Genomic DNA, 25,664 nt, shown 5'->3' on the forward strand with positions numbered 1-25,664 from the left:
CCTAGATGACATAGTGTTGAGGCTACTCAGTCTATGAACAACTAACTTCCAACTTTTCTCTGACTGTTTTAAAATCTCTTGTAAGATTTGACTATTTATTCATTACATGAAGGAACAGTGAGAATAAGGGGATGTGGGTCCCTCTTTTCTTTCCTCAATGCATATTTGTTGAATATTCTTTGCCAAGAGTTATACTAGGTCCTGGGAATACAATTTTGGGCAAAATAGACAGATTCCTTTCCCTCTTGCTTTTTTTTTTTTTTTTTTTTTTTCTTGAGACAGAGTTTCACTCTTGTTACCCAGGCTGGAGTGCAATGGCGCGATCTCGGCTCACCGCAACCTCCGCCTCCTGGGTTCAGGCAATTCTCCAGCCTCAGCCTCCAGAGTAGCTGGGATTACAGGCACGCGCCACCATGCCCAGCTAATTTTTTGTACTTTTAGTAGAGATGGGTTTTCACCAGGTTGACCAGGATGGTCTCGATCCCTTGACCTCGTGATCCACCCACCTTGGCCTCCCAAAGTGCTGGGATTACAGGCTTGAGCCACCGCGCCTGGCCCGCTCTTGCTTCTTATGACATACAATTGTCCCTCAGTAGCCATGGGGAATTTTCAGGATCCCCACAGATAGCACATCCACAAATGTTCAAGTCACATATAAACTGGTGTAATATTTCCATATAACCTATGCATATCATCCTATATACTTTAAAACATCTCTAGGTTACTTATAATAATCAATACAATGTAAATGCTATAAAAATACTCATTACATTGTATTTTTTAGGGAATAATGTCAAGAAAAATATCTATACATCATCAGTACAGAGGTAACCATTCATTGCTTTTCTGAATATTTTTGATGCATGGTTGAATTCAAACATGTGGAATCCAAGAATATGAAAAGCCCCTCTACTAGGTAAGAGACACATGATGGAAACATTACAGTTAAAACTGAGGTTACAAATGTGACAAGTGTTGCCTGAAACTATGAGAGCATATAATAAGGGGGCCTGAATTTAAAAGTATCATTTTACATAATCCTCACAATGACCCAAACATATATATTCACCTTAAATATGAGAAAGTGAAATTGCAGAGGTGTTAACACGGTTGCAGGGTAGGGGTCTCAAGAAGAATCTCTGGTTCCCTCACTCTGTGAGGGAGGTATGATACCCAAGACTCAAAGCCAAGTATGTATAGTCTTAACTTATAGTTCCTTCTGACACCATACTTCCTACCACATGCTAGGATTCAGAGTCAGCCATAAAGATCCAGAAATGAATAAAACATACACCTAGTTAAGGGGAGAATGCTTAATTGCTCTCTACGTTGCCAATACAAAATGAAAAAGGATGGCTAACCACAACTTTCAGCATTGTCAAAATAGCCATAGACCGGAGAGAGTACTGCAAATACCCCCAACTCAATTCAGACTTCATTTCTACTAATGTGGAATTGTTGCAGCCAGAAACTGAAGTAAATATCACTTAAATTTAAGAGACATGTACCTGTCTCTTAACAAATGGATTGTCCTCAAATGTAAATATCCATTTCAAATATACAGTAAATATCCATTTCAAATATACAAGGATTATCATCATATAAAGCAAGAATTGCTATATATCTTTTACTTTTGTTGTCCAGTGGCCTTTAGATGCTGGATAGGTGTTAACTGGCATGGCTACTCTGGAATATTTATTCATATATGTGAGCCATAATGGCTTTAATAACTACAGATAAATCTTCTCTCTTTCATATTAATCAACTATCTTTCAAAATGCATACCACATACTATTCTGGGAATGGAGCTAGATTTGGGCCATTAGTAAAGGTCTACAAAGTAAAATCACTGTTACTGTTAACTTTTCTTTTTTCTAATTAAATATGGATATCATTTGGATATGTGTCCCTGACCAAATCTCATGTTGAAATTTAATCCCCAATGTTGGAGGTTGGGCCTGGTGGGAGGTGATTGTATCATGTGGGTGGATTTCCCATGAATGGTTTAACACCATCCTCTTAGAGCTATCCTCATGATGATGAGTGAGTCCTCTGAGATCTGGCAGTGTAAATGGGTGTGGCACCTCACTCTGTCTGTCTTGCTTCTGCTCTAGCCAGATGATGTGCCTGCTCCCGTTTTGCCTTCTGCCATGATTGGAAGCTTCCTGAAGCCTCCCCAGAAGTAGATGCTGCCATACTCCTGGTACAGCCTGCAAAACTGTGAGTCAAGTAAGTATCTTTTCTCATACTTTACCCAGTCACAGATATCTCTTTATAGCAATGAAAGAACAGATTAATATAACACAATACACAGACACACAAACTCATAATACACGAATTAAAACAATATTTTGAACATTATGAAAATATGCAAACATAATTTCATGAATGTCTTTTGTATATCCTTTCAGAGATTAGAAGTTCTTTCATACCTCTTATATTTTGTGCATTAATATAAAAACAAAGGCTTTGTAGCTTGAATTCTCCCTGTGTATTGATGGTGCTTTTAGTGTTTCACCTTTGCTGTTCCACTAACATATCCTCAATAAATCAATTCCAAGTGCCAGAAAACAAGTAAGCTTTTCATTTTTTTTTTTTTGCACATTTAGAATGTTTCCCCAAAAAAGGAGGGAGACGGCAGATATTAGAGAGTGCCTACTGTGTGGTGGTCAATCCTTATAGGCTCTTTGATAAATATTTGTTCATTTTGACATCCCAACTTGTTCTGGTCTATGATGGGGTCTTTAACCTCCCATCTGTTGATGGAATTTAGGGAAGTCCCAGGATCCCATGAATTATATTATACAATGTAAATACCCTTTCTTTGTGAGTCAGATGTTACATTCCAATTTACAGTGGAAGATTATTGAGATCCAGCAACATACTCATGTCATTGATAGTTTGTATACATGGGATTCTATACCAGCCCTGTGTTACTCTAAAACACATGGTTGCTTCAACATACCACACTGCCTTCTTACAGAGCTGTGAAGAAGTTGAAACTGCAAAAACTGTTAAAGATCAATACAGAAAAACTTCATATTATGCAGCCTTCTTGTGAGTATACCTTTCAATTATCTGAAAATTATCATACATCAGTGACAAATACAGAATTAATCTCGTTTGAATCAAATATATTAAAGAATTTCAACTGTTGACATAATTTTGAGAATAAACATATTGTTTTTTTCAACTGAGGCATAATTTGCATACAATAAAGTGCACAAGCCTAAGTTTTTGGATGGATGTGTTTTGACAACTGAATGTATCTATGTATTCACCACCTGAACAAAATATACAACATTTCTATTACCCCCCAAAAAATCACTAATGCCTCTGTCCAGTCCATTTCAACCGTCAACAAAAGGTAACCACTTTCTTAATTCTATTACCATGAGTTTTGCTGTACTTTAACTTCATATAAAAATCCACGTTTGTGTCTATGACATTTTGCTCAGCAAAATATTTTTGAGATTCATCCATATTGTTGCTTTTATCAATAGCTTGTTCCTTTACTCACTGCTGAGTAAAATTCTATTAATGGTTTAACAGAGGCATCAACTTCTAAATGTTATTACTTTTAGTATGTATTGCTCATCTTAATGAGTATGCTAAGCTTAAATATTAGCTTAATTTAGTGTCTCTCTTTTTTATTTTTATTTTAAATTTTTGTGGGTACATAGTAGGAGTATTTATTTGTGGATTACAGATGTTTTTGTATAGGCTGCAATGTGAGATAATCATATCATGAAGAATGGGATAAGCATTCCCTTAAGCATTTTTCCTTTGTCTTACAAATAATCCAATCACACTTTTTCAGTTATGTTTAAATGTACAATTAAGTTATTATTAACCATAATCATCCTGTTGCGTGATCAGATCAAATAGTATGTCTTATTTTCCCTTTAGAATTCTTTGGAAATTTTCTGTTTATGTTTTCATGAGCTTTGGGATTTGGGGAAGAATTTTAGTATTTTTGACTTAAGGATATGGTTGGTTCACTCAGACCAGCAGTGAACTTCAGGTGGTCAATAGCATGCAAATAGGTATTTACATATTAAACATTTTGATTTCTGTTAATATCAGAAATTTATTGGGCATTTAATCTTTTAACAGAAAATATCTCATGGTTTCCTAAGAGGTAGACATTCTTCACATTTTATCTATGTGAAATAATTTACATTTTTTTTTTACTTATTTGAATTGGCAAATATAAGTTGTATATATTTATCATGTATTATATATGTTGGATCAAAAAATGTGTCTATTGTGGAATAGCTAAAATGAGCTAATTAACATATGTATTGCCTCACATACTTACTATTTTTTTGTGGTGATAACACTCAAAATCTATTCCTTTTAGTAATTTTCAATATTATATTGTTATTTATTATAGTCACCATGTTGGACCATATATCTCATGAACTTATTTCTACTATCTAACTGAAATTTTGTATCCTTTGACCAACATAGTCCTTTTGCATCCTTTGATTTTAAAAAAGGTGTTGTTTAATTTTAACAGTGTCAAGACTTTTAATGATACCAGGTCCTGAAAGTGTGAGACTGTGTTTCTGATACAGTTTCTTTAAACATGAAAGGGGCTATATGCATTTGAAATATAGTCAATGATGAATATCTTTTAGATTTTTCAGTAGAATTAAAACTGGTTGATAAAAATTCAGCATATATCAACTATATTCCAAAAATCCATAAAATGCCTAGGAGAAACATTTAAAAGGTTAAGAAAATTAATAAGATAATAAGATAATTTTATTAAGAAAAATTATCCAAAACTTAGAAGTAAAACCAAGGGATGATTGTGTGCATTTCAAAATAATGGTAGCGTTGTTTCCTAACAAACTCCTCACACACACTCACAAGAGCTTCAGTCTTTTCAGAGAAAAGCAACTCCTACTGTTTACTGTTAATTTGGGTCCACACATGTTACAACTTTATGAAGTTAAATGCAAATTTTAGAAAACTGATATGATGTAAATGACTTTTTACCCAGTAGAGAAGGCTGTAGGATATTAACAAGTTTAATATCATATTCACTATTCTTACTCCAGAATACTTTTCTCAAAAATTCACTGATTATAGAAGCATTTGTCTCTTGTATTCTCTTTTGAACCAGTTTTGTCTTTCTACTGGTTCTCCAATTACTGTGTTAAATAAAACCTACCATGGATTCAGTATGATTTACATGAAAATTATGTTTCTTAATAAACATTCACTTTGCCAATAGGTGGTGGGATTATGGATTTCCTTTGACTTTATTATTCAAAACTTCTTCAGTATATTCCGAAAAAAAATTAAACATCTAATTGGAAAAATGGTGGGATTATGAATTTCCTTTGTACTTTTCTCTATTATTCAAAACTTCTTCAGTATAATCTGAAAAAATTAAGCATTTAATTGGAAAAAAACATGTGCTGTATGAAAATCTGTTTAGCTTCATGTTGCCTTATGTATGCAAGATGTTACATATTGCACAAAAGAATCTAACTGACTAAAGATAAAACTGTTTTAGATCGATAGTGTTTTCCTTGTCTCTTCCATCAGCAGCACAGTAATGTACAGTAAGGAAATAAACTTTAGAAATATGAAATGTGTATACATATTGACATGTGCTTATTGTGAATGTGATGAGAAAGGCAAGTCAAGACAGTGAGAGTTAGGTTCATTACGCTGCATTCTCACACTACAAATGAAAGAGTAGCAAATATTGGCTAAAATTCAATAACTTCCACAGCCAAGATACATACTATAATTTGAACATTGATTCCCTTTGAGAACCTTTCTCCTCAGGCACCATCAAGACAGATGTCAATAATTAGTAGTTCAGCTAGGGGTGGGACCACTAATATCAACTTGAGCAAAGTACAGTACACCCTCCACATTTGCTTCAGCACTGACAGTTTTGAATACTCCCTGGTGGCCAAACTCACTTGTTTTCACCTTTGAAATGAGGCAGTTTTCAATGAATCCTGTCAGGTGCTGAGCCACTAGCAGAAGTGAGCTGTGCAGTCTGATTACTCATAGTTGCAAGCCATTAAATATTGCCAATTCCACACAGTTTTCCCCTTGCAAACTTTTGGGAAGGGGGAAGGGTGTGAGCAACTGCCTATATGGAATATCTGTAGTTTCTTTCTTTTCTTTTCTATTTTTCTTTCGTTCTCTTTCTTTCCCTTTCTTTTGTTCATTCGTTCATTTTTTGTTTGTTTGTTTGATACAGAGTCTTACTCTCTCACCCAGGCTCGAGTGCAGTGGTGCTATTTCAGCTCACTGCAGCCTCTGCCTCCTGGGTTTAAGCAATCTTCCTGCTTCAGCCTCCTGAGTAGCTGGGACTGCAGGTGAGTGCCTCCATGCCAGGCTAATTTTATTATTAATATTATTATTATTATTATTAGTAGTAGTAGTAGTAGAGATGGGGTTTCACCATGTTGGCCAAGCTGGCCTCAAATTACTGGCCTCAAGCAAGACTCTCACCTCAGCTTCCCAAAGTGCTGCAATTACAGGCTTGAACTACCATACTTGGCCAGGAGCACCTTTACTTTCTACCTTAAAAACATAGCCCATACACCTATTCCACAGATTATACTGTTACTTTTGATCTTGAACGTCTTATTTTAATTGTAAATGCCTGGAGAAAACCTAAAGCTCTTTACACAACTATTTTCTAAATCAGAACACCGACTGTGAACTCTACCTTTGAAATGGGATGAGAGCGTGGAAAGAAAAAAGGTTGGGAGAGGAGCAGAGCTGGGGAAGAAAGGTGATCTCCAGTCCTTTTTCCTCCCTTCTCTGCTCCAGTTCACTTTTCCAATCAGTCTTTATAATAAGTATTATTTATTCTTCTACAAACATTCCAAGTTTACTAATTATAGAAATCTCATGATGCTTTATTAAATAAGGCAAGTTTGACATTACAAAGCAATACTAACAAAATATTTAATTCAAAAATTTCAAAATGCACACATGTAATTTGAAATTACATGTAATTTCATATTACACATGTGTGTAATACAACAATCATGCGTAATAGCCAATACATATATAGCACAATGTTATATGTGACATATGTTTTGTTATGCTATTACACATGTACATGTTATGTAATGTGTGTTACACACATGATGTGGCGATCAATTACATGTGTAACATCAATTACACATGTGAAAACACATGCAATTACACACATGCAATTTGAAATTTTCTAATAGTCATATTTTTAAAAGCGAAATGAAGTTGGTAATTTACTTTAATTATATATTTTACTTAATCAAATATAACAAAACCATCACTTTAACATGGAATAAATGAGAGTTTACTTCCTTTCTGGTTCTAAGTATTCAAACCCTGAGATGTGTGTTACACTAAGTGTCCATCTCAATTAGTACTAGCCACATTTTAAGAGCTCTGTATCTTATGTGACTAGTGGGTTCTGAATTGGATATCGCAGCTCTAAAGAGAGACTTAACATTGTGATTTTATTGTCAGGAAAATCTGAAAATCATTTGTCTGCTTGGATTAGGCATCAGGTCTCACTCCTTGCAAATACATCTCTCTCACTAACAAATCCTGGATTAGTTCAGTGTTGACGTCATGCTGTTATGAGCTCACAATGCCGTTGGCGTTCACAGAAATAGGACACAGTGGTTCACACCTTATCTGTAGAGGATACATTCCAAGACCCCCAGGGGATGCCCAATACTGCAGATAGTACTGAGCCCTATATATACTATACACACTTATGATAAGTTTTAATTTATAAATTTAGCACAGTTAAGAGATTAACAATCATGAATAAAAATAGAGCAGTAATAGCAATATACTATAATGAAAGTCATGTGAATGTGAGCTTTCCCTCTCTTTCTTAAAATATCTTATTGTACTGTAGTCACCTGTTTTCAGAGAGCAGTTGACCACGGGTCACTGAAAATGGGGAAAGCAAAACTATGGATATGTGGGAATTGCTATACTTCAAAGTGAGGAAGATAACAGGAATTTTGAAAATATCACTGATGATAAAACATTTTGTTCCACCATTGTGCAGACATACATTAGTGTCTATATCATTACCACCATCTGTGGTTTCCCTTTAAAGGTGGAACTATTTATATGCAAATTCAAAACTACCCTAACCAGGAGGCCAGACTTAGATTAACTTCTGGAAAGTTACTTAACTCTCTGAAATTTGAATTTAAATAAAGAGTAGAATTCTTATTTCATTTGAGTTTTGAGAACTATATCAGGAGCTCAGTATCCTATGAATGAAATAGTGATCATGTAAACACGGCCAAAGATTATCTAGGGAAAATGCTGAAGGGAACTTTCCAAATCTATTATAGTTCTTCTTTCTTACCATTCCATTTATGGGCTGGACTACTTCTTATTCCCTGGCATCTGCCCTCTGTCCCTTTCTGATTGTGAGTACAGTCAACAGTGATACAGGCAAAGTCATTCACTTCTCTGCTTAAGAATCCAGAGCAATGATAGGATTAGATTTTCAAGTTCTCATAAGTCAAAAGGTACAAATCCCTGAAAATGGCTGAATGAGTATCAAAGTGTTGGCAGTTATGATAGAATTTTTATTTTCAAAAGAGAAATTTAAGTCAGGGATATCACTATACAAATATCCTTTTATTTCCTTTTCGGGAACTCTATAAGAAGCCATACTTATTTCACTGCTGGATCTCTATTTCCTGGAATAATATGTGTCACACAGTAGGCGAACAAATACTTGTTTAATTTATATATTGAGAGAGTTGCTTGGCCAAATTCAACCCTCTAAAAGTATGTGAGGGTTACCACTCTGCAGTACAGTCTCCTTTGGCAGCAAGAGCTGAATATTTGATTTTGAGAGAGCTAAGAATGATATGCAAAACAGCATTAGTTCTTTCCCTATATTTTTAATTAGAGTAAAGCTGTCTTAAATAAGACTCCTGAGTACGTTATGATCATAGTAAATCCATCTTAATCATATTACTGGTTTATTTTCAAGCAGAAAACATATACAACACCTTTAGATGGATGCTGAAGTAGAAATAAGCCATTTAAAAATGGTCGTCATGTGGAATGTCTGAGAAGAAAATAAGAATCACAAGATGACAAAATCTATTAAATATCTGTCTCAAATGATGACTTGAAGTTGCACTCTTTCAAGTAGGCTAAACTGCAGTTTTCCTTTAAAGTCTAGCCATAATTATAATGGAAAAACCTAGGAAACATACAGCAAGCTGTAAGTATCCTAAACAAACTTAAATCTTGAAAAGTGCAAGTCTCATCCCCAATGCCTCTACTTAAACACATTCAGCAACTGTAGTTTATAGGTTAAAACACAGACTTGTCTGTCTACCATGTAATGTCCTTTGCAAAGTGTTCCCAACCTACCTGTCTAGCCCCTCCTATCTGCCACCTGGGGGCCCGGGCTCCCAAAGGTTTTGTCACTTAATATTGGTTGACATTCTCCAGGCTGGCTTTTCCAGACTGCATTTCTATAAAACTTTTAAATACAGTTATTATGGAATTTTAAAACTATTACATACTATACCATAACTTTGAGGTTTATGTATCTATCTCTCCCTGCACTAGACTGGCTTCCTTGAGTGTTGGAAATATGATTGATTCCTTATTCCCTCAAATGAAGGCAGGCATTGGCCTCCCTGACTGAGGTAGGGTCACTGCACAGTATTATTTTCCTTGAAATAATACTTCAAATAATGTCAAAACTCTTGGTCTGCAGCACTGTCCTGAAACTTAAGAAAACTATGTTGAATGAACCAAAGAAGGCTGATATTCATGGAACAGTAATTTTAAGAGAAAATAGTTTTGTCTGTAGGGAATCATGTCTTATGGTGGGGTTTTCTCTTGTGGGAGGCAATTACTAAATCCTTGGCTATGATATTCTAAGGGCTTCTGCCCTGTGGAAGCCAAGATGCTTTCTTAGAGAGAACATCAGCCCTCTCTACACACAATCCAATGTTCATGTCCTCCATATGAAAGCTGCTTGCTAATTTCTTCTGTCACCTCAGTAACCTATGTCTTAGAGTAATATAGAATTCCCCAAATCTATATTTCAACAGATTAACATGAGAGTAACAATGTAATTGAAGTCACTTCTTAAAATATAAAGTGCCTTGTTATGTTATAACCACTGTTATTATCATCAATAATCCTAACATCATCACCAATAATAACTCCTTTTAACATCCTTATTTTAATACACTCTGGGTCAAGTTATAATCATATTAATAAATACATTATGTCTCAACTTTACTGATGACAACATAGAATAATTTTACTTAGAGTTATACTCATCACTAAATACCATTGTATGAATAAAAGAAGTTTCATCTTTATCACTTACTATACTTAAGGTCTCTGAGGAAACCTTGTCCTGTAGTAAATGGTATTATTCTTTTTATTGGTTTTCTCGAAACTTACTAGGCAGAGCCATGACTTAATGTATTTGGCTTAACATTTCTAACTTCTAGCTGATGAACAGTAAAAGAAATATATATATATATGCGTATATATGCATATATATATGTGTATATATATATGCATGTGTATATATATATATGCGTATATATTTATATAGTGCTTGAATCCCAGAGTCTTCACTTATTAGCTTTATGATTTAGGATAAGGCATTTACCTTTCTGAAATTTTTGTGTAAGAGTTATAAGAATATCTTTTCTACCTATCTTGCTGGGAATATTTCAAAATCACATGAAGTAATAATCCTGGTAATCTTTAAACAGCATGCAAAAGCAAGGCACTAAACCAATGTTATAAACTATTGCAATTAAATAAATCTTGTATTATATATTTCTGTGCATATTTTTGTAAAGTTGATTTTGTACCATATCAAATTATTAATTTTCTGAACTGGCTTCTTATTTTTCTAAAATGTATACTTCCTTACACTCACCATATTACCACCTTGTGACACTTGACCAGAAATAACACAACACAAATATAAAGTGCCTTGTTATGTTATAACCATACATATACATACTGTATTAGTCCCTTCTTACATTGCTATAAAGAAATACCCGAAACTGGGTACTTTAAAAAGAAAAGGGATTTTCTTTTGACTTATGGTTCCACAGGATGTACAGAAATCATGCCACTCGCATTTACTTCTGGTGAGGGTCTCAGAAAGTTCACAACCATGGTGGAAGGCAAAGGGGAGAGCAGGAATGAGATGGGGGCTGAGGTCTTAGACTCTTTTAAACAACCAGACCTAGCATGAACTAACTTGTCACCAAAGGGATAGTGCTAAGCTATTCATGAAGGATTCACCCACATGATCTAATCATACCTATCAGTCCCCACCTCCAACATTGGAAACCACAAGTCAATATGAGATTCTGAGGTAGTAAATATCCAAACCTCCCCCCAACACACACACACACACACACACACACACACACACACACACACACACAATTAAAACGAAAAAAAATCGATGAAACATCTATTTATGATGAATACTGATATTTTCTATTTTGTTTCACTGAAAAACAAAGGCTGGTGGTGATCCACAAATTGAGTTTATGATTCACAGTTTGGAAAACACTACCATACTAGATATAAAAATGAAATAACCAAAACAAAACCAACAATAAAATTAAAAATGTCATCAGCATAAGTTTTTGCCACTTCTTTCCATGAATCCGCACTTTTATCAAGAGTGCCTCTCATATCATCATTATCATATTACAAGTTTTTCTGACATAATCACTTTTCAACATTTTCTCATTTTAATGGATTTATACATCCCTCATTTATTTTCCTATCACTCACTCTGTGAAGCTTTCCCAATTCTTCTAGCTAGTTTCTTTTTGGGTTGCCTCTTCTCTGAGTCATTCCATGGTGTACTGACCTGCATTATACCTATTAGGTGCTATTTTTATGGCTTAAATGTTCATCTGCTAATTATACCACTTAGATGTTTCAATTGTTTAAATGCCCATCAATTTCAGCAAATTTTGGATTATTTGTGAATAGATTAGGATTGTATTGGTTTCAATATCCTGAGCACCTAGCACAGAGACTGACACAGAGCAGCTCCAAAATTAAAGTTTGCTGAATAAATGTGTTGATTTTAAAAGTTGGGTGAAATGTAGGGAAGTGTCAAAGTACACAAGATGTCCAGGTTCTCTAAGATAAAGGTAATCTTCCTGGTGTGATTCCAGCCTGTGTGGCTGTTCTCTTGAGCAGTAGTCGTTTGTCTCCATCTGCCTTCTCTCCCACTTAAGTGTGTGCCACCACCAGATGGAAGATTCGATGGACATGGATATGAGCCCCTTGAGGCCCCAGAACTATCTTGTTGGTTGTGAACTAAAGACCAACAAAGATTATCATTTTAAGGTGGATAATGATGAAAATGAGCACCAGTTATCTGTAAGAATGATCAGTTTGGGGGCTGGTGCAAGGGATGAACTACACATTGTTGAAGTAGAGGCAATGGATTATGAAGGCAGTTCAATTAAAGTAACATTGGCAATTTTGAAAATGTTAGCATAGTAAATGGTTTCCTTTGAGGGCTTTGAAATAACACCACCAGTGGTCTTACAGTTGAAGTTTGTTTCTGGGCCAGTACATATTAGTGGACAGCACTTAGTACCTGTGGAGGAAGATGCAGAGTCAGAAGATGAAGATGAGGAGGATGTGAAACTCTTAAGGATATCTGGAAAGCAATCTGCCCCTGGAGGTGGTAGCAAGGTTCCAGAGAGTAAAAGTAAAACTTGCTGTTGATAAAGATGATGATGATATAATGATGATGATAACAAGGAGGAGGAAACTGAAGAAAAAGTGCCAATGAAGAAATCCATACAGGATACTCCAGCCAAAAATGCACAAAAGTCGAATCAGAATGGAAAAGACTCAAAACCATCAACACCAAGATCAAAAGGACAAGAATCCTTTAAAAAACAAGAAACACCCTGAAAATACCAAAAGGACCTAGTTCTGCAGAAGACATTAAAGCAAAAATGCAAACAAGTATAGAAAAAGTGGTTCTCACATGGACACAGGGACATCACACACTGGGGTCTGTTGGGGGTTGGGGGGACTAGAGGAGGGATAGCAGGGGGTGGGGAGATTGAGGAGAGATAACATTAGGAGAAATACCTAATGTAGGTGTTGGGGGGATGGATGCAGCAAACCTCCATGGCATGTGTATACCTATGTAACAATCCTGCATGATCTGCACATGTACCCCAGAACTTAAAATATATAAATAAAAAAAAGGTGGTTCTCTTTCCAAAGTAGAAGCCAAGTTCATCAATTATGTGAAGAATTGCTTCTGCATGGCTGACCAGGAGACTGTTCAAAATCTATGGCAGTGGAGGAAGTCTCTTCAAGAAAATAGTTTAAACAATTTGTTAAAAATTTTATATTTTATTTCATTGCTGTAACAGTGGATATCTGGCTGTTCTTTTTATAATGCGGAGTGGGAACTTTCCCTACCATGTTTGATAAATGTTGTCCAGGTTCCGTTGCCAAGAATGTGTTGTCCAAAATGCCTGTTTAGTTTTTAAAGATGGAACTCCACCTTTTGCTTGGTTTTAAGTAGGTATGGAATGTTACAACAGGACATACTAGTAGTAGTGGTCAGACACAGAAATGGTAGGGGAACAAAAATATACATGTGAAATAAAACTCAGTATTTTAATAAAGTAAAAAAAAAAAGATAAAGGTAATCATGTAAGAAGATTCATCTCTTGGGTGCAACAACTAGGGTAGCCTCCCAAGCCCTGTTCCTTGTAATAGTAGTAGTGATCAGTATCACTGCTGTGGTTTGGATGTTTTTCCCTCCAAAACTAATGTTGACATTTAATTGCCACTTTGACAGTATTACAGGGTGGAATATTTAAGAGGTAAATAGGATTGAGGGCTCTACCCTCACGAGTGGGTTTGGTTCCCTTATAAAAGCGGGAGTTCAGTCCCCTTTTGATCTTTCTTGCCCTCTAATCGTCTGTCACCTGATGACTTACTAAGAAGACCCTTGCTGGAGGCTGACACCTTAATGTAGGACTTCTAGTCTCCAGAACTGTGAGCCAACACATTTTTCTTCATTATAAATTATTACCCAGTCTTAGGTACTTTGTTACAGCAGCACAAAATGTATTGAGTCACCTACTTATCTTTTCTGAACATCATTACAATTCTATTTCAAAACTTCTGTTCCTAATGCTATCCCAAGGAGACTATAAAAGATCTCAATAGTTCAGGCATTTTTCAATGAAATTATCTTAGGTGGTCTTGTAGTGGTTAAACTGCCCTGACCATTCTTCAAAGGATAGCCCTGTGTATGAGATTAAGTTAGAAAATTCCTATAAACTATCAGTTGAATCAACTTTCCCATTGTAGCATGTATCTTAATCATATGTTCATAAACGTCCATTAAACCAGGCTGCACAGTTTATTTTTTAACAATTGCATTGTTATAAACTTACAGTTGTTTCAGCAATCCATTATTAGTATTTAAAAGTACATGTATTGTCCTTTTGTAAATACATACAACAGCCATAAATTATAAAAAAATTGAAATTCAAGGATAAAATGTTTGAAAAATGTTATTTAAAATTAGCGGTAAAATTGGATTTTCAAATAAATCCATGTTAACCAGGATTTACAATACAATATAAGCCTGTACTATTAGTTGTAAAGCCAGGATTTGGAGAACTATGCTGCCACATTAAATTTATTCATTTTCACAGCCTGCAGACATTTTAATGTCTGAGTAGCAATAAGAACAAATTACCAAAAAAACTTTTAATAGGGTATAATAAATTAACACTGAATGGAAATGCAAACGTGGGTACAACAGGACAAAATTATGAATCTCATATAATGATCCAACAACACTTAAGAGTGTGGAAACAACATTGGTATTCTGGGAAATACGACCACACTTGATCCTAATTGTTTTTCTCTTGTCAAATAGAAATTGCACATCAATCTCAAAGTATTACAAAGTGTTCATTACATGCAAATGGTTATGTTCTGCAGGCTCTCCAAGGGAACTCAACCTTCTTTTCAAAAGGAGCCAGGCTAGAAGCAGAGTTTCTCTAATGACAGTATGTATCCATTAGAGTTCCTCATTTATAAGCAACAGAGACTGCCTCTGATTTCCAAAGTCATGTTTTCCCAAGTGAGACAAGGTGTCCCAGAGGTGTAATAGAGGACTGTTAATTAGGGGGCACAAAAAATAATAGCTGGAAAAACAACCCGCCATTCATCCTAGGCCAGATCCAGTACTTTCTGGAGTGTTTACTTAATGCACTTTGCTTTAGATGTTTTGCCTTAAGATGTTGAACTCATAAGACTGTGAGCTCATAAAGAAAAAGGGGCTTTTAATCAGCTCTGTATTCCTAGAGGTAAGTATTATCTGCTTTGCACACAGTAGGTTCACACTAAATGTTCGTTACATGGGTTTTTGTATTTTACGTATGTTCCAATGGGTAAGAGAATGGTGCCATTATATTGTTAAATTATCAGAAAATGTAAGAATTTTTAAGTACTCTGTACACAGAAGAGGTGAAGGAAACTCGATGTAAAAGAGAATGTCTTGGCTATGAAAAGCCAGAAAGACAAACTTGGGGATCATTTGTCTCAGCTAATACAATAAAAATATAATTTTTAAATTTATTTATTCTACTGAATATTAAATTTTCAATATATTAATACTTTTTCCTATGTACTGAGGTATATTGGTGATCAAGAAATACAAAGTACACAAAACGTTTTCATTCTAATGGAAAAGACACATAATAAACATGCAATGAACAATAAACATACTACAGTTTCAGCAAGTGACAGTGTTATGAAGAAAGTTAAGCAGCTCTCCCACAAAGAGATCTATTTTGTGTGTGTGCATGTGTGTGTATGTGTGTGTTTTCTTCAAGATGGGGGAGTTACAAAAGGCACATCTGTGAAGACAAAATTGGAGCACAAATATATATAAAAGAAAGTGTACAAATATTCTGAGAGGGAGTAGATTGGGACATGGTGAGAAACTGGAGATAGGGTAGAGCCCTTTGGTAGATAGAAAAGCAAGTTTTAAGGTAGAAACAAGCATTAGAGCGAATAGTAAGAAGGTATGTGAGAAAAAACACCAAGATTAGTATAGCTCAAACATCCTCCTTGCAAAGTATTATTTCATGAAAATTACTTCCATTAACTTTAATCTTACATTTCATTAAACAACAATTTCTGCTTCCCATTGCTTCCATAATGATGTGAGCATTTTCTTTTTTTCCAATTTGGAATTTGCAATCAGTAAGCTTCTTATTTTTTATAGGGTCTTACTCTAGGTAATTTCATGCTCTAAGAATGGGATTCCCTTAGGGATGACATGTCTATCATGCATTTTAAGCAGTTCTTTACTACTTTGGTTGTTATAGTAAGTTGTGTTTTTCATTATTGCTTCTTTCCAATAAAGTATCAAAATATGTCATCTCCCTTTTTTTTTTTTCACCAGGCTGGAGTGTAGTGGTGCTATCTCGGCTCACTGCAACCTTCACCTCCCAGGTTCAAGCAATTCTCCTGTCTCAGCCTCCCAAGTAGCTGGGACTACAGATGCGTGCCACCACGCTCAGCTAATTTTTGTATTTTTAGTAGAGATAGGGTTTCACCATGTTGGCCAGGATGGTCTCAAACTCCTGACCTCGTCATCCACCTGCCTGAGCCTCCCAAAGTGCTGGGATTACAGGCTTGAGCCACCACACCCAGCCAAAAATCTTCTCAAACATCCCATGCTGGATAACAGAACTCTGATAACAAGCTATTGAAATTATCCAATTATTTTAATATACTCATTTCTGAAAGACACACTTGATGGGCAAGGATTAAGGCCTCTCTCTGAATTTCAACACAGTACCAAACTCCCAGTAAAACTGTTATTTACTACTTCTGAAAAGATGTGTGGGAGCCAAAAAGTTGCAGAGGCGTTTCTAAGCAGCAATAAAAGGCTAACAATATTTACGCAAGAATGAAGTGCCCAACAATTTAACTGTATTAAGAGACTTAACTCTCATGCCACTACCAGCTAATAACTTTGAAAAGCTCATTTTAAAGTGTATTCCCACACTTATACATTGCTGTAACCTTAAAGTAAGTGACTAGAGACAAATTCTCTTAGCAGTAAATTTTCCTGCTGATTCCCTTATGCTAGTGTACGTCTTCTAGTTACAGAAACCAGGATAGCTTTGTGAACACAAAACAAAATCTTATGAAATTTTATTACTGCTCAGGAAATATACAGAACAGGCAATGGTATGAATTATTCTTAACATTAGGGTCTCAGTGAAGGGCAACAGATGGTAGAAATATTTACTCAAGTGATTTTTCCATCAAAGTTTCTATCAGCATTTAAATCTCAGCAGTGTGGCTGTTAAGAAGCAGTCAAACTCACCAAACAGCTGGTGAAATCAACACTATAAAAACTGACTATATAGAAAATATATCTGTATCTGATTTTTTAAATATCACATGACATTTTCTAGATATCCTTTAATTCAATCTGTATTAATATAAATTCATTTATCTCCTATAGAGTTCTTAGAGGGAATAGATTACCAATTAGGTATATTCTAATAAAAATACAAAAACTCATTCATTCTCTGTAGCAAATACTGTCAGTGACCTATGGACATCTATTCAGCAGTCATCATTTTTGTACAAGTCAATGACCTTTCAATAGCAGTACCTGTTATATAAGGGCTTTCTGCACTGCAAGTGCTGAAAGAAGGGCGAGAAGAATAAGAAATTCTGGGTATTTCCATTAATAGGAAGACAGTCTTTTCTTGGACTTGTCTGTCTCAAACTTTTGAGCAGGAGTCACTCCAACTCCATTGTGCTCTGTGAATCTAAACTCTTCAGAATTGGGTCTTTTAAAAAGTGCTTTGGAATTTTCTTCAATCACTAATAACCATGGGAAGGCAGAGCTGAAGAGCAGCTAAACTTGTCTTTGACATTTCTGTACTCTTTTTTTGCTTTCTCTCCTCAACTCCAAAGCACCAGTGCTCTCTTTCTTTCTCCCTTTTGTTCCTCATCTGAGAGATCACAGCAGGGTTCCCGTGTTATAACTACTTGCTTTATAGGCAATTTTCCATTCTCTCTGAACATTTCACATTTGAGAAAAGAGAGTGTAAATTTCTTAAATAGAATATGACTTTAAACTATACATTTTTAACATTTGATGGTGGGACTATGTGAACATTAAAATATGACATATGTAATCCATATTTCTGTATGCTCAATTACAATGAATGTTTATTACTATATCACAAAGTAAACAGTTTTTTACTAAATTTATTTACAGCAATATATATATATATATATTGCACATTTATCATATAACAAAGGATATGGAGCAGTAAAACCCAATAACATTGTAAAATATAACAGAAAACCAATTGGCTTAACCTTAACAACACAATACTTTTTTTTTGCTAAAAACAGCAATTTATTAGGGTCAAAATAACACACTGATGTTTCACTCCCCATGTTTGCTTAACATTTGTTGATATAAAGCCTAAAAGACTTCATCTAAACAATACCACTACTATTTATGTCTTAAGGTCTACCTCAAGTGGAATACCTTAAGACTTTAGGGCCTCATGCTTGTATGTCTATAACAGCATTCTTTAGAAAATCCTGGTCAGTTTAATATAGTTTACTCAGCAGCATTATTTCATAAAACAGATGCCATTTCCAGTAATAAAAAAAATTCAGCTGGTTTAAATACTTAATCTAATGGTGATGGTTACTGTTTCTAATGACAACTACAAAAACTTTCCATCTCATTCAATTATGGCCCATGTTTTAAAATTTATTTTTTCCTAGTCTATAAGAATATGCTAGATTTAAATGTTAGGGCACTTTATAATTTCTACTTTCCTGTTTTCACTGAAGGTACTTGATGGCACATAAATTCACTCTGTCACTATATGAGCTAACATTATTTGTGTCACTTTCCTTCATGGTGTTCAGCTTTTCCTTTGAAAACTCCCATTAACATTTCTTCTTGTTAGTAAGAAAATGAGTAGGCAGAAGTGTCAGCTATCTGAAACAGATTCATTTGGCTAAATTGGAATTTTCCTCAATTCCTAATCCAAGAGCTATTTTTTGAGAAGAAATTATACTACATAAAAATGAAGTTTTATGTAATTTCCAGGTTGGTTTTTCTACATTGTAGATGTTTAGAGATAATAATTCAGTAAATAAATTTCAGTTTGTTTTGATACGAACTAATAATTTATGAAGCGTGATTAATTATAATAGGAGCTTACATTTAATGAGTATTTTGTGAAAGATGCTATTTCAAGTGGCTTTATATACATCTCATTTATATTTCTATTTTAGAGAATAGAAAGCAGAGACATGAAAAGTATCAAGATATTTTCACAAGATTCTACAACTAGTAAGCTAAAGGACCTGGGATTGGAATCCAAGCTTTCTGAGTCCCGCGCTGAACCTCTTAACCACTCTTCTAAACTATTAGAGCCTAATGTGGATTGTCACTATTTTAGCAGATGATAAAACTTTGTATCTGGTTGTTTAATGAATATATTAAGAGATGGTAATGATATCATTAAATGACTTTATTAATAAACCAATTTGAGTGGCATATAACATGATTGATATTTTCTCGGGTAAAAGAGTGATCTTTTTAGAGAGGTTCTCCACAGTGGTGCGGTATATTGCTTTGGAATATCTTCGAACAGCACTAATTAATATATTTAATTTTGTCATTTACTTGTGACAAAGAAAAAAATAATACAGTGCACAGGACCAGACTATCTTTCTGCTGCTATTGGCAGTCACTATGTTCTGAATGACAACACTAAGTCTCAGTTAAAACACTAACTTCTCTTTTATAAGTAAAAAAAAAGATGTAATTTTATAGAAGTATACATGAACAAGTTTACGATACATACCTATTTATTTCATATCTCAAAATTGTTTCTTTCCTGAAAATGACACATATGAGACTTCAAGCTCCATTGTGTTTCTTCATTATTTGTTTAGTATATGTGCTGCTTGGTTGATTTTTTTCACAGTAACCATTACTGGCTCATGCCAAACAATTGTGTGCTAACAGACACTGTCTACATCCTGTTTTCTAAAATAATTTCATAGCAAATATTTAAACTCATTATGCTATTCATTGTTAATCAATCAACAATGGTCAAGATAGCTGAAACTACCAAAGCTTTGATTTGCTTTATTGATGAAGGTGTCGTACAGGGTTGACCCATTTTTAAGACAATTACAATTGAAAGATAACCTAAGACGTATTATGTGTGTGTACATGTATGTGTGCACATGTTCATATGCATGATTTTGGACACAAAATAACCAGGAAAGAAATACCTTTACTGTTCGGGGATTTCGTGATATCAATCACAGCTGTTTTCTGAAAGAACTTTTCCTTGAACATCTAGAATGATTTTTCTTATTTTGTCTATAGCTTGAGAAAGAAATAGAGTTGATAAAATAGCCTTTTAAAAATTCTCCCATTGGTCAGTCACAGTGGCTCATGCCTGTAATCCCAGAACTTTGAGAGGCTGAGATGGGTAGATCACCTGAGGTTGGAGTTCGAGACCAGCCTAGCATGGTGAAACCCTGTCTCTACTAAAAATACAAAAATTAGCCAGGCATACTGATCTCAGCTACAAGGGATGCTGAGGCAGGAGAATTGCATGTAGCCTGGAGGCAGAGGTTGCAGTGAGCTGAGATCATGCCATTGCACTCCTGCCTGAGGGATAAGAGGAAAACTCCATCTCAAGAAAAACAAATCTCCAATTGAGGAAGAAAGTTTTGATAAAATGTTCATCAGTTTCAACTAAACCATATTGTCAAGAAATGAGGACCATTAGACATTCTCTAGAAATTTAAAAGTATGATATATCTTCAGAATTGTGTAATGGTAATGTATTAAAAGATCAAATTACATCAAAATAGTTTGTTATGGACTTGTTGCCAAGTTGGAGTAAAGGAGGCCAGACTTAACCTCCTGCCTGAAACACTTAAATAAAAAACAGACAAAATATATACTACGATGGTTTTCAACACATTGAGCATCAGACATTGAAGGACAGTGTTCCCTGCCAGGAGGCTTTCTTGTGTTACAAGATGAAGCTAAGAGTTTCAGCAGCCCAAGGTTGACTAATGATCATGGGTAAAATAACACAGAGGAGATATATACACAGGGAAAATTCTACAGATCTCCAGAAAGCTTTATTTTATTCTTCAGCTGAACCTTGATCAGTTCATGTATGTGAGAAAACCACTCAAAGCTAAGGAAAGAACTATGCAAAAGAATTAAAGGGAACAATCATGAGAGCTCACATGTGGCTAGGAATACCACCTGTTCCCACCAACCCCAGTGAAAGATTTTATCATTCATAGGGCATCAGAGAGAGTACTCATTAGGGTTTTGCCTCAATAGTGGGGAAATAGTAGCCCTAAACGTGTACCGTTCTGGTCATAACTAACAAAGTATAAGAGGAAAATTCTCAAAAGATCAAATTGTTTCTAAGTAAATTAACTGGATTCTAGAACAAGGGTTAAGAATATTTATTTCAATATATTTTAATTTATTTGAAGTATCAAGCACTTAACAAGTTAAAATTCACAATGTCTGGCATATAATAAAAAATTACCAGTCATCCAAAGAAGCAGTAAAATAACACCCTTAATGAGGAGAAAAATAAATCAATTTAAATTAACCCAGAGTAGATACAGATGATAAAATTAGTAGAGAAGAATATTCTAACAGTTATTATATCTGTATTCCATACAAGCACGAAAGTAGATAAAAGACTGAACATGTTGAGTAGACACATGGAAGAAAAAAAAGACCCAAATTACACTTCTAAGAGATGAAAATATCTGATGTTAAAAATACATACTACATGGGATTAGCCATAGATTAGACTTTGAAAATGATTAGTCAATTGGACAATAAAGATTATGTAAAATGAATTATAGAGAAAAAAGACTAAAACAAAAATGAACATAACATCAGTGAGTAGTGGGGCAGCTTTAAGGAGCCTAATAAATGTGCAAATGGAGTCCCATTTTATAAAATTTATGGCTGAAATGTCTCTAAATTTGATAAAATGTTAAATACACAGATTAAAGAACTTAACTGATTTTAATAACAAGAAATATGAAGAAAACTACCCCAAGTTAAGTCAAAACAAATTGCTTGATTATAAAAGCACTCCCTGATAAACCTTCTACATACAAATCTCCATTTTACAATGACTTTCCAAGAAACCCAACCTGAAACATGTACCAAAATCCATACTGAACAACTATCCTCCAAAGACTAGAATGGAAGTACTTTTATAAATTTCTATGTTACTTGATGTTTTTCACAATCAGCACTAATTTTATAATAAAAATATAGATCAAAATATATAACTACCTTGTGCTGGATATCATTAACAATGGCAAGTGGTTTCTATATCTCCTCCAAAATATTTTATATAACTCTAATATATTTCTGCCTCTTAGGCAGAGACCCCATTATATCACATTAGTTCAAAATTTGCTTCAGTGCTATTTAAAAAATGTATCTTCTGTATTAAAGCAGTCTGGGAATCCATAAATTTCCTCTATATACAAATCTCAATGCTGATGTGCATATAAGTTTGATTGATGTACATATAATTATGCAAGATTTTAAAAATAGCTTATTATATACATAGGTGTTTACATGCTTAATTCCTTAAATAAAAAGGCATATTCACTATGGAAACATATTTGAGAACAGATACTAGTAAAGTCAAATATGGTATTGCTTTTGTGAATGCAGAATTTTGAAATATCAAAACTATTTAATAAACTACTGGCTGTTTTTTGCCCTCATCTGTCTTAATCAGTATTTTCTGGTATTAAAAATTGGCTACAATTCAAATCCATTTGATTGACTATTGCAACATGAACAATTCGAGCTAAAAAAGATGCAAAAATAATTAAACCTTTGTGTAATAAACAATGTTTCTTATGCCTAAACTATATGTTTTAGCAACCAAATTATATTATCGACAATCTAATTGATCTTTACCTGCATATTCAAGACACAAAAAGTTGAAATTAAACTATATACTGGTTATCATCCATATGTTGCACCTCTATTAAAATAAACCATAAAGAAGTCAATAAGTATCACCGCTTAACTCTTCATTGTTTTGGCCTCTGGACTATTTCAGAAGGCATTTTGTCAATAGAATATTTAGAAATATTGCTATATCACAACAAATTCTCTTTAGAAAAACATAACTATAATTTTATCATGAAGGATATTTCTAGCAACTTCACTATTGCTAAGTATATCACAAGTTCTTCTGGAAAGGTTTCAACATAAGGCAAAAATACACACTACCCCAAAGCCACAAAACACCTTGCTGTTAAGACGCTTCCCTTTGCCACAAATTCAACGACACTTTGCAGTTTGTCAGATAAACCAGTTCTGTCCAGGCAAACTCTCTCATCTTGACACAAAAAGGCCATAGCATATTTCCCTAATGTTATCATTATGATAATTTTCTTTCTAGTATGTATAATGACGACAACAAAAGTCTAAAGTGGTAATTTCCATCATCCTTCACAACCTGAACTTAAAGAAGTTCAACAGACCAGATGTGGTAAAGATAAATACAATTTAGGAAAAACAAATCAAAAACTTACCTTAAGATACCACTTGTATTTAGCATGTTCCCAATTCTCAGGAATTTGTGTCTTTCTGAGAAACTGTTCAGCTTCTGTTAGCCATTGATTAAATATCTTTATATCGTAATGAAAATGCCGCCATTTCTCAACAGATCTGTCAAATCGCCTGCAGGTAAAACATGTGGATCAAGAAAAATAAATGGATTATATAAAACAAATTTATATAGCTATAACATATATTTTGGTTATATTTACAAAGATATCATTTTGATAGTTTCTTGCATTTGTAAAGTTCAGTATCAATTAACAAATAAAAATGAATATATATACTTAGCATGTACCCCGAATAATTTTAAAAAAGTACTCAATATATAAGACAATTTTAAATTAAAGTTTGCAATTTTTCCCTTAAAATGAATATGTTTCTTGATTAAAACAAAGATAAGGCAACTATTTTGGACCATTAGCATTTTCTTTCCTAAGAATATATAAATTATTTTAATTGTAGAAATTAAAAAATAACATTGTCATAAATTTGGAAGCTATATATTCAATTTCAAAATACTTTTGAATAAAAACTAAATTACTTCATAAATTCTTTCACTTTCAATATTATTCTTGATCCAAAACTGTCTATTCATCAATTGAAAGGATTAATAAGTTCTAATGTTCTATTGCACAGTAAGATGAACATAGTTAATAATATTAAACTGTATATTTCAAAATAGTGAAGGAATTTTAAATATTCTCATCACAGAGAAATTATAAATGTTTGAGGCTATGGATATGCTAAGTACCCTGGTTTGATTATTACACAATGAAACATTACAGTGAAACATCACACTGTACCCAATGAATACATATAATTATTACATGTCAAATAAAACTTTAAAACATAAGTAAAATACCATTATCACACCAATAAATCAATAATTCATCAAAATTATTAAAGATTCTGTCCATATTCAAAATAAGATGAAGATGTAATCGTATTGTAGGCTCAGATGTAAGCATTTAACTAACTGATAAACTAGTCTGAACAATGTGATGCCTTTTTAAAACTGCATTTCATTGTATCCACTTAAATTCTAGATTGGAATGCTGAAGGGACTTAGCACAAGTCAAATGTGTAAATATCACACATGGAAAGAATATTAGGAAGCAAGTACGTGGTCACCTTCCAGTCATAAAAGAGACTGAGTTAGAAATAATATGAACCAGGATTTTATATTTATCTAAGACAGTTGCACATAACAATCAACTGGAGCATTAAAAAAAAAACAGCAACAACAATAACAAAACAGTGATCCTGGAGCTTGACTCCAGACCAACTTAATCAGTATTTTTGGAGGTTGGAAATTAACATCGATCGGTATTTTTCAAAGCATCCAGGTGGAAAACACTGCTTTAAACTAAGATTTGAATTCTTATTGGGCTTGTAATCTACCAGATTTCCTGGGGCCTGTCCAAACAAGCATCTGTGAGCACTAAACCAAAAGGCAGCCTAAAGATTACTGGCTATGGTGCTGCCTCTATTCTTAAGCAGCAACAGATCATACTTTTGAATACTATGATATCTCTTCAGTCCTCTACCTTCATTCAGGAATTTAAAGTAACCCTAGAATTTTAAAACTGCTACATCTGCCTACTGACATACTGGGCAGAGAATGGAATTAATATTTATTAAACAGTTACTAAAAAGCCAGGCACTGGGCTCTGGGGCTCTGTGCTTTTACAGTGCCAGGCATACCATTTCACTGACACTTACAATAACCCTTCAGCATAGAAATTATTATTCCCATTTTCCATTGGAGAAAACAGAGGCCAAGTAATTTGCAAAAAGGTGAAAACGGTATTAAATAGTAGAGAGGGGCTTCTAACCCAAATATCTCTTGATTCAATGGCACCTTTCTACCAACTCACATGCTGTCTTGTGAAATATTTTCTTTTTCCAGGATGAA

General features: G+C 34.2%; 1 protein-coding gene and 1 pseudogene across 17 annotated transcripts in view; one reads left to right on the plus strand and one right to left on the minus strand.

The window, feature by feature from the left end:
• The window catches only part of DMD (dystrophin), a 2,312,475-nt gene that overhangs the window by 1,114,100 nt on the left and 1,172,711 nt on the right, over nucleotides 1-25,664 (minus strand). For all 17 annotated transcript variants that reach the window (XM_054251383.2, XM_035288503.3, XM_054251382.2 and 14 more), the window contains one exon: nucleotides 23,722-23,869. In XM_054251383.2, the coding sequence (XP_054107358.2) occupies nucleotides 23,722-23,869 (148 nt within the window). The remainder of the gene's footprint in view (nucleotides 1-23,721; nucleotides 23,870-25,664) is intronic.
• LOC118150649 (nucleophosmin-like) lies at nucleotides 12,286-13,474 on the plus strand (annotated as a pseudogene).

Source organism: Callithrix jacchus, chromosome X (genome assembly GCF_049354715.1).
Source record: "Callithrix jacchus isolate 240 chromosome X, calJac240_pri, whole genome shotgun sequence".
NCBI classification, from domain to species: Eukaryota; Metazoa; Chordata; class Mammalia; order Primates; family Cebidae; genus Callithrix; species Callithrix jacchus.